Source organism: Dufourea novaeangliae, unplaced genomic scaffold, assembly GCF_001272555.1.
Source record: "Dufourea novaeangliae isolate 0120121106 unplaced genomic scaffold, ASM127255v1 scaffold21, whole genome shotgun sequence".
Lineage (NCBI taxonomy): Eukaryota > Metazoa > Arthropoda > Insecta > Hymenoptera > Halictidae > Dufourea > Dufourea novaeangliae.
In genome coordinates this window covers 5,403,516-5,417,141 of record NW_015373910.1, presented here as the reverse complement: position 1 = coordinate 5,417,141, position 13,626 = coordinate 5,403,516, and the positions used below count along the sequence as shown (strand labels likewise).

The window sequence follows — 13,626 nt, the reverse complement described above, 5'->3', positions numbered from 1 at the left end:
GGTAATTAATCCCGTGGCTGGTACAGCGACCGACATCTTCGATTCGAAGCTTCTCCAAACACGTCCACTTTTTCTACCGTTTCCAACGGCCATCCTGGTTGTCGTCTATTTGTCTACTGTATACTGGAGAATTTGAACGGATCCGAGAGGGTTAAGTAACATTTGAGCGTAAACAAAAATTTTGACACCTGACAACCATGTCACCCATATTTACTTATACGGTTTGTTTAACATGAAATATTTTTAGGTACATACTTGTATTTATAGTACAGTGTCGAGTGAAATAACGTTGACCCAGGCGCATGCCCAGGAGATTAAGGAGTTTAATAACGTCCAAAGACTGTTTGTTTTTCCACCTCGTTGCCGAGGATATTATTTATTTGTAAAAAATATAATAATATAATGACTGAGCTGCTGGCAGTAGCGATAATGATTGCGACTGTGGTAGCAACTGTGATACTGGCGACGACGAGAACAGATGGTAACAGCAACGGTATAACGACGACGTTTCACGCGATCGTAACGATAACTATTCATATAATTATGTTATTAATCCTAAGAGTCAACGGTAGCGACGATGATAACAAGTGCAACGATACGAACGTGCCAACGTCGATACCGACGTCGTTCGCCCAGTTTTCCGATTATCAACGTATATGTGTGTCGTGTTAACGTGAACGGTAGAAAAATGGGTAAAAATATCGACAACTTAACAATTAACGCGGTACGAATAGACGTAGTGGAACGGACACGAAACGTTGATCGTCGATGCTCGATTCGGTAAAGATCGATTGAAAAAGAAATGGAACGAAATGAAATGAAATAAATCGAGTCGGGTGAAATCCAAAAGAAAATCGCGTATTTTCTCGGCTGGTTTTACGCGTACAAACAAAACGTATGGACGTCCCGTCGTGTCGTGAACATCGTGTCCGTAAGTGTGCGATGCATGAGCTCGTGTCCGTGTATGTGTACGCTCTCTATCGATCCTCTAAGACTCTACGATATTTGTTGAATTTAATTTCGAAACTATATACAAAAGACCAGCACAACCCCTGGTCGAACGATTCGACACAATCGTTTGTCCCGTTGGGGGTGGTACTTATCCGCTAAAATAATCGACGCATCCTATTCCCCCCCTCCCCGATATGTACAAGTTTGTTCGGCATATTCTCGAAGAATAACGCACGCGATGCGCGCGTGCGAACATTCGCAGGCACTCTTGTTGTTAAACGTAACGCGAATAGATTGTACATACTAGTATAGTTGTGTGATAAAAGGGAACGACTTAGTTGGGTACAGGTGAAGATCCGAATTTTCGCATTCGAAACGAACGTAGTACGAATTATACATATATATATATATATTATATATACAGTGTGTCTCAAAATAGCTTCGACTCCCGGAAATGAGGGCCCCAAAAAACTTGTTTCAAATCATCCAAGGAACCACTCATTTCCGGGGAGTCGAAGCTATTTTGGGACACCCTGTACATATGTATACTTAATCGTTCGGCATGAATAGAGGCGCGGCGGTACGGTACCTCTACAGGTACTCACCTACAGCACAGTATAGTCTACCCATTTGATCGTCCATTCGGCCGTCACGGCCGGTTGATTCCTCCCGTTCGCTCGACAGCACGGATGGAACGATCGAAGCGATAAAAATTTCTTTCAAAGGTTCACGCACGGTTCGGTGGCGCAAGGAGAAACAGGTGTCGGTTACACCAACACATCGGTACCTTCGTTCGAGATAACACATTGCAGCAACGTTGCCTACCAGGATCTAGTCTTGTACCGATTTTCTTTCGGTAGAGTAGAAGACCAGTGATTCCCGAGAAATGACAGGAAACAAAAAAACGATCGTCATTTGGACTACAATGTGATCGTGAATCTCGTATGCACGTATCTGTCGTGTATCCGTCCCGATTCACGTGTCAATAAGGTACGTGGATATTCCTAGGTTCGGAGCGACGTCTGCAAATTTTGCAGACCGTGATTAAACAGACCAGACCGAAAAGAACGGCTAAGCTGGCGCCCAGACCGGCGCCCGCCCATCCAGCGGAACCGACCACGCTGGCGAAACTGCCGACGCCGTTTCCGGAACCAGCCGCGTTACCACGAGCACCGATCACGTCCGCCCCGCAGGTCTCGATCGATTCGTCGTTCGGTTCCTCTGGTATCGCGAGGAAACCGGTGCCGTTGTTCGTGTTTCGAAAAACGGACCTGGGTTCCGGTACCGGGCAATTAATCACCCCGTTACAGACTAGCCGCGTGGGAATGCAACCGGCGTCACCGGGACACCGGAAGCCGCAAAGTTCCTCGAGCTTCTGCGTGTTCAGAGCGCCTGAGGCATCGCGTGGCAGATGATACAATTCCGTCCAGGCGATCTTAAAAGCCGCCCTCGCCGGCGCCATCGAACCTGTGAATTGTACGATCACAGCTGGCCATTCCGATTCTTGGCGATTTTGTTCGTTCGGCACCGAGGACGTCTGTGACGGCGACGCCCCTACGATAGATTGTTGCGATTGCAAATACGTCTGGATCGAGTCTAATCCCGAGGAACCGCGATCCCCAGTCGTACGAACGCCATTCGGGGTTATCCGAGCCGCCGAAATGATCGGCATTTCTTGGACTTGACTCACGTTTTCGCCGCACACACCGAGAAACGGTTCCGTGCTGCCCGGCAAGAATATCTCCAGTTTCCCGTCCTCGCAGGACCTCGAGGCGAATTTAATTTTATCGAAATGCAACCAGACGTCCCTGTCCCGATTCACGCGTATCTCCCAGATGCATTTGATGGACCGAGGCGGAGCGACGTATCCGAGCGCCTCGTAATGAGGAAATTCGATTTCTCCGTCGGTGGTGGCCGGCAGAATCGCTGGCCCGCATAAAGGACTATGAGCGAACTCGTACGTCGCCTCGAACAACGGGGCGGACTGCTTGAAGTAACTCGCCGCTGAATGCGCCCCGTCCACCAGTAACTTCAATTCGAGCTTTTCTCCGCGTGAGACCATGCGAACCAACGGTTTCCCTTCGTTGTGCGAACCAGAATTAACCGTCGATCGACAGATGCAATGACCCTTATCCATTCCAATATCTTGTTGCTGTGCATTCTGATAGTACTGCGAACGTTGTTGGGATTGTTGTTGAGTTTGATGGAACTGTTGGTCACCAGAGACCGCGACAGTTGGCTCCCTGATAATCAACCGGTCGACTCGACTGTCCCAACAACGCCCACATTGCGAGTACGGATGCTCCTTAAAGGAGACCGATTCTACGGTAAGAATAACACGCGCGTACAATCGCTTGTCCGTGACGAAGGTGTACGTGCAGGATAGATCGGTCGGTGGATCGCCAGGACGTTTGTAGACGAGACTGTTCAACGGCGATCGAAGTCTACCGGAACGGGATTTCCACGAGGCGAACGTCTCGTCGCATTCGGTGCCAGGCACCGGCTCGCCGAATCGCGTCGCATTGAAGAAATCATAATGCGCCCAATAATACAGCGAGCTGCCCGAGTAGCTACCCGTCTTGCTCTCGAATTTCACGAACAGAGCGTTCGAGGTCGAGACGAAATCGTGCTTCTCCATCGGTTTGCTGAACGTGTCGCAGAAAGTTTTGATGATCCTCGCGTCATCCGGCCAGTCGGCGTCGTACAGGGTCAGGCTTTCGCCGCAATCGCCGTCGTATGGTTGGATCGGCGACTCGATCCGATTCACCCGGAAGCTTGGGAAGTAGAGTCTCGCGATTTCGCCGACACGGCCTTTCAATAGATACGTGCAGCTTGTGTGGGGGGGATACCAATGGGCCACCGAGAGGAATATCCCCTCGTTTCCGGTGTTCAAGGACTCGCTGTTCAGCAGCCAATCGCAGCTACCGTTCCGTACGCCGGCGGTCTCCACGTGGCCGGGCCAATTGCCGACGTTGAAGTGGAATCCGGTGTTTAGCAGCGGCCCGGCCGGCGACGACACGAATTCCACGTAAAGATCCTCGCTGGTGCCGATTATGCTGTACGGGAACTTGCCCATGCCGCAAAACGTGCCGATCACCGGGCTGCTCTCGTCTTTGCCGTCGTACACGCGTATGTAATCGTACGGGCAGTGCTCCGACCCGGAACTAATCGGTCTCATCGGGCAGGTCATTATATTCTCGCATCTCTGCCCGTCGATATTGAACTCTTCGTTCTCGATGTACAGCTTGATGAACGGCAGCCGTGTGTTCAAACGATACTTGCAATGCAGTGCCCGCGGATATATGCCCGGATAAGCCGGGCTCTGTACGTAACACGTTTGGAGCTTGCAATCTTTGAACACCCGTTCGCAGTAACTGCCCGGCACGATCTCGCCACGTCGGTTCGGATACAGTTCCGGGTGTTGGCCATATCGCAAGTACACTTCGAACTGCTGTTCCGCCCGGGAATCGAAGCTGAAGTAAGTTTGATCTGTGAAATTGTCCGCGTGGAAGATCACTCGGACGAAACTCGTCTCGGAGATGAACGTTTGCGGTTGCTCCGATTCGCCGCAGTATACGCCGGGATCTTTGCGATTGCTCACTTCGGTTTTCGTGTTGCCGTCGATGATCTGCGAAAGACAGGACGGTCGTTGAAAAAACATATACTTATTTATAATTGTATATTACAGGGTGTCCCGAAATAGGTGTAATTCCTTGAACGGGATGATTCCTGGGGTGATTTGAAACAACGTTTTCCTTCGCGAAAACGTTCTCCGAGGCTATGTTAACGAGATATTGCCAACGTTTTGGAGTACTATTTATGTTTATTAAGAATAATATTAATTTGCCATAAATTTCAGTAATTCTCGAACCAAATGGTAGGAGTTCTTTCCCCTTCGCCACTTTTTCCCCTAACGGAAGTTTGCATTTCAGTATACAACAGGAAAAACAAGATTATACCTGTAAGTAACCTCCGGAACAGGTGGTAGCATTCTCTAACACGCCGACTTTAAACTTTTTGAAGCGAACGCGCAAAATCCAGTCCCGTGGTGTTCCACGAAACGCGCGAAAACGGTACCAGCAGGACAGGGACTTTCCCCAATTGGTTGCAGTCACGGCCGGGCTCGATACGTCCTCGTATATGTCTACGGTCTTGTTGCAGTGTCCACGATCCGCTGAAAGAACCGCGATCGTTACGTTCACCATCGTTCACTTTTCGTCGTCGAAACGGTGAAAGAAGTTCCCTCGATTACAGAGCCACGCGTTACAACGAACGAAACGATAGACATTACCTCTGCGGACGGCAGCAGGACTGGGGGTGGCCAATACGAAGAAAAGAAAAGCGAAGATACCCCAGCCCGAAGCGCTCGATACCGTCGGTCCACGCATTCCAAGGGATAAGCCAGTTCGCACACCTTATGACCGTCAATCCGATTCTACCTTTTCTCTTCTCAGCATTGTTTCGTGTTTCCTATGAACCACCTGCAAACATAAAACTGGTATATAATGGGCAGAACCATAGACACGAAAAATAATGCGTATTTGAACGATATTCGCGTTCCTTCTTCCTCTTCTTCTACTTTCTGTTCAATTCGCAAAATACAATCCATAGACCGCGTTAAAGAGAATTCTTGGACGAGAATTGATTTACTCGTTATATGGATTAACCAAGCCGGAAGTTGCTCGTTCGCTCCAAAACGGGGCTATGATTGGTTCAATCCGTGTTAACTCTCTCCTCTTGTCGGCGGTTCAGGACCGAACGAATCGCACATGTTTTCCCTTCTTCCCCGACACGCGCGTCATCGCGTCGTTTTCACTCTCTCCCTACATCGAAGATGCTCTCGCGACTACACCGTCCGTGATGGATACCCCGTTCGTACCGATGCTTCCACCGGAAACACGAAAGAATCGAGCGCGTGATAGGAGGAACAACGATCAACGGTTTCAATCTGAAAGAGGAAAACATTGCACATGGTAACCCACGTATCCGGTGGTCTTCGTGCAAACTCGATAAAATAGTTACAGGTAAATTCTAATTTAAGAAAAAGGCCATACCCACTTCCCTCCAGAATGGACGAGAAAACAACGAGGCTTCGATATCGTTACCGTACGTCTTCGATCCGGCGAACCAATGGGGAACTAATCGATAAAAAAAAAAAAATACCCTCCTGACCTACGAAATTTTGTTAACAGGTCACCAATTCACGATGATCGATCAATGTAAAATCGTGATTTCTGCTGTCCATTCGACGATCGTGATCGACGTCCGAAAGCTTACAGTCGAGGAGGAAACGAACGTTTCCAATTCGAAGGTATTCGCAGGTTATCGTGTCAGTCTGGCGAGCAAATACACACCGGATACTGCGCGAGCGCAGACAAGACCGCTTCACCGAGCCACGGATACAGGTGTACGGAATTCTCGAAAAATCATTAACGAATGCTTCTTTCTTCCGAGGATATAGGGTCGCCGACCAATTATCGTGTTTCCAAGCTATTCTTCCCTCTTGTTCCTCTTACTGGTAGACACTTGTCACAGTCTGCTGCATTATTTCCGTGAACGCTCGTTCCAATACGCGTATGTACATACATGTATCACCACCACAAACATCGAAACGGGGCTCGTTCTTGCTTACCCTTTCTTTCTCACTTTAGCGTATCATTGCCTCAGAACATTAAATTTCGGAGCTTCGAGTGGCCCAAGTCTTCAGTTTTTGGAACACCGTTTGTCGACCGATTCCGCGTGAAACACACAATCGAATCTTGTCACGCATGGTTGCTGAACGAAATATATACGATCGGTAGAAATACAGATTGACACGATCTCTCGTATACGGGGGACAGGAAAAACACTTGCGTTTTTTTAAATAAAAGAATGATCGTAATCCTTTAGTTCGTCAATGAGAAACATGATGAAACCGACAAACACATACGTCGAGTTGACTACTACATACCAAATTAGCATATACGTAAAAATCTACGCAGTAACTGGGGAATAGGAAGAAAAATTAGAGAAGCAGAAGAATGTGGAGTGGCACGGAAAGGGAATAGAAGATGGTAACGATAAGAGGAACGTTTGCAAAATGGTCGAAACTATAAACAATGACAGACAAAAAAAATGTATTAAATTGTTACTATACCGGTTAGTATACTGATCTTCCATGAACAAGATGCACGGAAGCTTAGGACGCGGCTAGATAAAAGATTGGCTCTGGCTGGGTGGCTGGCTGGCCGACTAGCTGGCTGGCTGGCTGGCTGGTTGGCTTAACGTCCGATGAGAGATTCGGGTCGAACGTCGCGCAAGCTCGCTACACCCCCTTTCTTCTTCATTTTCTCTCTTGCCCTCTCTCACCTCCTTTTTCTTCTCTCTGTCTTTGTCCCTGTTCGATCTTTTTTCTGTTAATCTCGTTTTTTCTCGCGCATATTTTACCAGCAGTCTTGCTTTTGACTATTCGCTAGCATTTCGTGTTCCCTGCCTCACCCTCTTCGACTATTTCCATTTCACCTGCTCTTCCTCAGTATCACGATCCTGGTCGAATAAAATATCCTTCTTCTTTTCAGTTGTAGATCTCTTTCGGAAATTTTCTTCGATCGCGAATTTAGTCCCCTTGGCAGTTCTCCAGAGTCTTTACGTGGTTTCCTTCTCGATATCGATCAACGACAGCACCTACGATTAGCAACGAATCGAACATCTTGCCCAGGATGTACGTTCGTCGTGTAATTATTGCAAGGAGTAAAATTTGAAAAAGTTTAATCAAAAGATAACAGACATAAAAAATATTTTACCATGGATAAATGATGGAATCCTCTGGGACCAAGGCCGGAATGACGAGCTTCGCTAATCAGGATGTTGTCGATCCAGCGTCAACCCTTTCCATTCGGACGCGGGGACTTTATTCCTTTCTCTCGGATTGATTGTTCCACCAGAGAGACGAAATCAACATGGTACGCACAAATATCGTGTTTACGTGTTCGAGACAGGGAACCGAAGAACAGAAAAAGTGAGATGTAGAAAGAGAAAACGAAAAAAGACAGGAGAATCGATGCGGAGAACGATTCGTAAAAGTTGATCCGATTTTCAAATAGCAGACCTTCTTCCGCTGTGCGCTTCGAGCCTGTGATTACATCGCGAAAGAAATACTATAAACATCTAAAATAAAACAAGAGATTTACGATCGCGTTGTCTTTTGGTAAAAGGTAAACGACGTTTCAGATATCCAGAATCTTCGAAATCTTTCAGTTCTCTCCGAATTGCAAATAAATTGTAAATAATCGCTTCATTATTCGTTCAAACACCCCTAATAGATGCGTGTGCGAAAATTCGGGAATAAGTACGTCCACAAAAACCAGATACAGAACAGTCTGAAGCAACGAACATTCGTTTAAGAGTTTATTTACAAGTGGCAACAAAAATACTATCACCTCTTCCTGTATGATTATAGTACGTTAATAACTTTTATCAGATAAATAGGCACGTCGGAAAGAGATTTCGATCGACGTATTCAGCAAAAAAGTATTGCTTGTTTCCGTTTAAATAGAAATTTTTTTTCACAATTTTACGTAGAACTACAATCTACAGTCCGTGTCTATGGCTCGCGAGCATCTCGGGGAATAGCGACAAATCGATTCGATCGGTTTCGAATCGAAACGATCGAAATAATCAAAAGGCAGAGAACATTTCATCTTTCTCCTGTTCCGTCTACCCTCCTTTCCACCTCCTCCTACTACTCCTGCTATTAACGATGATGGTTGCACGCTCAACAAAAATATTTCAAGGAAAAATCGGATGACAACTATATGTAACCGGCCGAGTCGATTCGTAAAACGTAAGACTACCGCGGGGTCCTACAAGCTTGTTTACGGCGCAAGTTTTACATCTTGCGATCAATTTCTTAAACAAAGTTCGCTTAGATGTGGATAACAGCGCATCAAAGACATAACGATTTCCTTTTTTTTTTTTTCGCGGCACCGAGGGCAAACGACGCGAGCTGTCTCTCGACAAACAACACTCTGTTCCCTCCTCTTGAGATTCGCCAAACATTTTTTTAAATACATTACGATATCATTTCAACCGAAATACTATCGTGTCTTTTATAGATAATTAGTCTTACGAGAATTACTTGCACACTCGCCGCGAATTAACGAAAGCTCCGCGCCGTTTCCTCGTACACAAATCATGGTTCGCAAATATGAAGGAAAGCGTTCGATGAAACCCGTATATATGTACGTAAATGAGATACGTATATACACGGATGTCTCTCAGTGTCCCTAAAATAATTGATACAATCTGAAGAGCGACTATTCCTCGAGAGAAATGAAAATCAAAATGTCAAAATCAAGAAACGCAACGATCGTGTGCTCGACAAGTTACGAGATGAAAATATCTTCATAAATGTTGCATGCCCCCGATTCGCCATTAATGTTAATGGCTCGTCAGTTATATAAATATCATACCACGCTTAACCGATCATTTTTACACGAATTAACGTAAAGCTTCGGGTATGAAAATCGATTACACTCGCACGTATTTCCTTCGTATTTTCAATATCGATTATTTCCAAATGAAATTTTTCTACAAGGTAAACAATGTCTCTACGCATATTACGTGGCTTCCAACATGGAATCACCTTCGTACAGATTGTTTCAAATATATCGGGACACGTTGCGCTTCTCCTTGTAGTCATCGGCGGTGGCAGCGGCGGCGACGACGACGATACTATAAAAGTTGCGTAAAACTGAACACCAAAAACAAGTTCGAAAACGAAGAGGGAACACGACCTTGTCTTCTCATCTTTTTTTTCTTTTTTTTTTTTGTTTGTTTCCAAATGTTCCACTTGTTGCGTTAAACGATAAATTGGATCGAGTATTTATTTATACGCAGACTAAAGTAATCATTATGTATAAAATGAATGAAAGTACAACATCGAGTGTACGCGTTCGTACGCGCGCGTACAAAGATGAGGATGTACGTAGTTTTAGATGTGGCATGGATATGGGCATGGATCCGAAAGTTTGGGTACAAAGGCGTACGCGCGTTTTGCGGACGCACAGATGAGCAGGTATGAGGTACACGCGCGTGCAGATATATTCAACGATGAGCGAATTAGCGCGATGTAACAAGTGTCCTACGTAACGGATTCAATGGTCGTCCATTTCATGAACGCGTTGACGTTTCGATTGTGGTTGCTGGTGCTCTAACGGTTCAGGACTTTCGACGATAGCGAGCGGTGCCGGTGAACCTGGAGAGCTATCCGATTCCTCGTGTGAACGTTTCGCGACTCCGACGCCTGCGTCGGGACCAATAAAGCTTCCGCTGAATATAAAACAACGAATTGTAGCGTTGACAAAACAAGAGTGAAAAAAAGTTGAACGAACTGAAAAATGCGTACCTGTAGTTATATGTAGTTTGTACAATAACAGGAGCCGGACTATACTGCCCAGCCGGGGAAAGAGAATGTTCTTCCGTAGTGTTTCCAGATACGACGTATTTATCTGAAAATTAATCAGTCTTTATCTCAATATTCTTATGGTAAATATTTACGGACGAAGATGATACTGAGAAAGAAGAAGGAAAAAGAGAAGGTAACTAGCGAAAACACACACAACAAAAATAGATACCTTCTCTGGTCGCATCATTAGTGACGCCGTTTGTGACAACAGTAATTTGCTGCATTAGCCGACCTTTATGAGATGTCTGGTTTGAGGGCGCGTACGGATGACCCGGTGATCCCGGTGCGGACTGACTAGTCAGTTGACCAGCTGGAGAAGGTACGGAACTATCCGGATATGATTCTGGTCCTGGAGAAGCTTCCCTGCTCAGGCATTCCGGCGTCATCAATCCACTGATTCCAACGTGAGACGGAGAAGCAGGGGCACTCCTAGATATATCCAACAGCAACACAATCGCATCAACATTTTATCGATAATTGTTAATGTTAAATGTTCGACACGGATACATGGAAAATCGTTAGGTACTAAACCATGAATCGTGTACCTGGATGAGAGACCAAAGGGAGCTCGAAAACATGGAACACCGCGCTGTCTTCTTCTCCTGAAAGCTTGTTCTATGAGTTTAGCTTCTGACTGAGGATCTATTCTCCAAAAAGATCCTTTTCCTGGCTCTTCCTGGCTTCTCGGCACTTTGATAAAATAACGATTTAACGAAAGATTATGCCTTATGGAATTTTGCCAGCCCTTGTCGGCGGTTCTATAATACGGATAGTTCTTCGTGATGTACGAGTAAATGCCGGATAACGTAAGCTGTTTGTCAGTCGCAGACGCTATTGCTTGTACAATCAGTTGCGCGTACGAGTATGGTGGCTTAGAGTCATCCTTCGGTGGACTACAATGCGCCGCTGTACCGTTTGGCCCAGAACTGCTGCCACCGCTTCTATAACGAGACTCGACGCCTGGCTCTGGACTTATCTGTCTGCTGGAGCTTTGTCCCCCGTCATGCCTTTCCAAACCAGAATTCTGTGGGTCATTAGCGACAGCGGCTGCATACACGGCTACCATCTGAAGATCCGCCGATATGTTTCTCCTTCCCTGACCAGCCCTTGGACTAGCAGGACAAGAATTAGCGGCACTGATAGTACCAGTTGGTGATGGAAATGGACTACTGTATCCTGCATCCGGTATATTGATACGCAGAGGTGGTAACGGAGCCCTTTGTTTTGGGGGAGATGGTACACGTACGCTACTTTGCTCTTGCTCATCCACTAGAGATTGAAATACCAGCCTGATATTTGTGCTTGGGAATCTGAATGTGCACCTGTAACAGTAAAGAGTGTTCACAAGATGGTACTTTTCCTGGAGGAACATTACAAACAATGCGTATAGACTACCTAAGAGACCTTTTTCTATGAAAGATCAAAGTAGCTATACATACATACATATATATATATATACATACATATATATATATATACTATACACACACCACACATCACGCGCAAGCTATACATATATACTACATATTATATATTTATATATATGTACATATATAATATATGTATGTACACAAGTACATATGTATATACAATGAACGTGGGTCAAGTATTTACAGTCGGAAACACAGAGGCCCTTCGATGTAACGACAAAGTACGTACAAGAGGCATGCGAAAAACGTGTAAGAAAGGTTAAGTCGGCTCGATAAAGGCTCGAAATATATCTTACGACTTTGGTAATTGAAAGGCAGGCGCGCCCTTTCGTTGAAAAACTCCATCGACGAAAACACCATTTTTACCGTTGCAGATCATAAAGAAAAACGGATGATCATAGAAGATTTCGAGGTGTCGTCGCGAGATAAAGCTGGAGTGGCCCATGTTGACGTCGACCTCACCCTTGCTGCTGTTACGCCCGATAGTGATACGTCGTTGTCTAACCATGTACTCGAACTCGCGACCCTCGAGCCGTGCAATCGGTGCACCTTTTGCCTCCGGGTTCCACTGCATCTTCGTCGGACTGGCCGGTGCCGACTTCAGTGCCAGAAGGGCCCACGCGTCGCTCTCCTGAGTACGGGAGTACGTAGACATAGCACCAAGTGAGCGAACCCTCCTTCGGAATAGAATGAGAGAGGGAAAAAGGAGAGGTAGACAGACAGATATAGATAGATAGATTGATAGATATGTAGATAGATAACTGAGCAGATAACTAGATACATAGACGCGGATAGAAAACGAACGAATACCGCCGAACGAACGAAACGAAGTTGAAATCGCGGAGATCAAAGCTGGTTCGGAAATGCGTGAAACAAAAAGAAACCCGAGGAGTAGTAATTATAGGAACTGAGCACAGAGCTTCACACCACAGTAAATACCAACGATTCTGACGAAACAGAAAATCTATTAAATAGCTTGTTAAACTAAAGAATTATCACACGATTCACCAACCGGCCAACCGATCGACCGATCGAGCAATCGATCGACTGGTCGTTCGATCGTTCGATCCCGCTGTATATACATATATTTTCTTTTAATGGATATGTATTTAAATCTCTGTATTTACGCATCATTTATTATATTATACAAAGCTCGAAGAATCGTGAACATATAACGACCTATTTCCGTAACTTAAAACAGTTCTTTATTTAACGTAAACGTTGTAATACTTATGTGCATGTGTTATTTTCTGCATTACGGCCAATTTCACTCGGTTTTCTTATATTTCCCATTCGAATTAGACGAATCAAACGTGTCGAGTTCGATTGCAAGCAATCTCAATAGAGAAATAAATATATTTTATTGTGCTTTTTATTTAGAACTTGATTCAGAACACAGGAGTCCCCATGCGGCATACAAACACGTACGACGTACGCTATAGTTGAAATATACACGCCAGCCAAAATAACATCCCTCACCTATGCTGTGATTACCAATGGCATATACTTGGATTTTGACCATCGGTTGACGACATGTAACGGAAGATCCACGAAGATCACGCAAATTTGGGATTAAATAATTTTAACAATGATGTTAGATTATGTATCAGTTTTCCTTGAATCGATATTGCGCGCTACGAATTAGTAAGTGCGATGTTTTCAATTAATATTTAATTTCCTATATGTAATGATAAATGAGGTTAACAAAACTTATGCCGCCATCTACGGCCCAATTCCCAAGCCACTAACCGATCAATACCACAATTTCGTTACGAGATGCCGCCACAATTTTGTTTTACA

The 13,626-nt window shown here is 45.3% G+C and overlaps 2 protein-coding genes across 2 annotated transcripts; both read right to left on the bottom strand.

Annotated features, from left to right (window-relative positions):
- Window positions 1–1,933: 1,933 nt before the first annotated feature.
- LOC107194092 lies at window positions 1,934–5,354 on the bottom strand. The gene is made up of 3 exons (XM_015583657.1): window positions 5,243–5,354; window positions 4,911–5,125; window positions 1,934–4,579 (listed from the first exon to the last, which is right to left on the bottom strand). The coding sequence occupies exons 1-3, from the start codon at window positions 5,337–5,339 to the stop codon at window positions 1,934–1,936; spliced, it is 2,958 nt and encodes a 985-aa protein (XP_015439143.1). The 5' UTR covers window positions 5,340–5,354.
- Window positions 5,355–9,734: 4,380 nt separating this feature from the next.
- LOC107193987 (forkhead box protein K1) lies at window positions 9,735–13,091 on the bottom strand. Its single transcript, XM_015583535.1, has 6 exons — window positions 13,057–13,091; window positions 12,123–12,503; window positions 10,942–11,718; window positions 10,566–10,825; window positions 10,337–10,439; window positions 9,735–10,260 (listed from the first exon to the last, which is right to left on the bottom strand). The coding sequence occupies exons 1-6, from the start codon at window positions 13,080–13,082 to the stop codon at window positions 10,086–10,088; spliced, it is 1,722 nt and encodes a 573-aa protein (XP_015439021.1). The 5' UTR covers window positions 13,083–13,091; the 3' UTR covers window positions 9,735–10,085.
- Window positions 13,092–13,626: the final 535 nt, after the last annotated feature.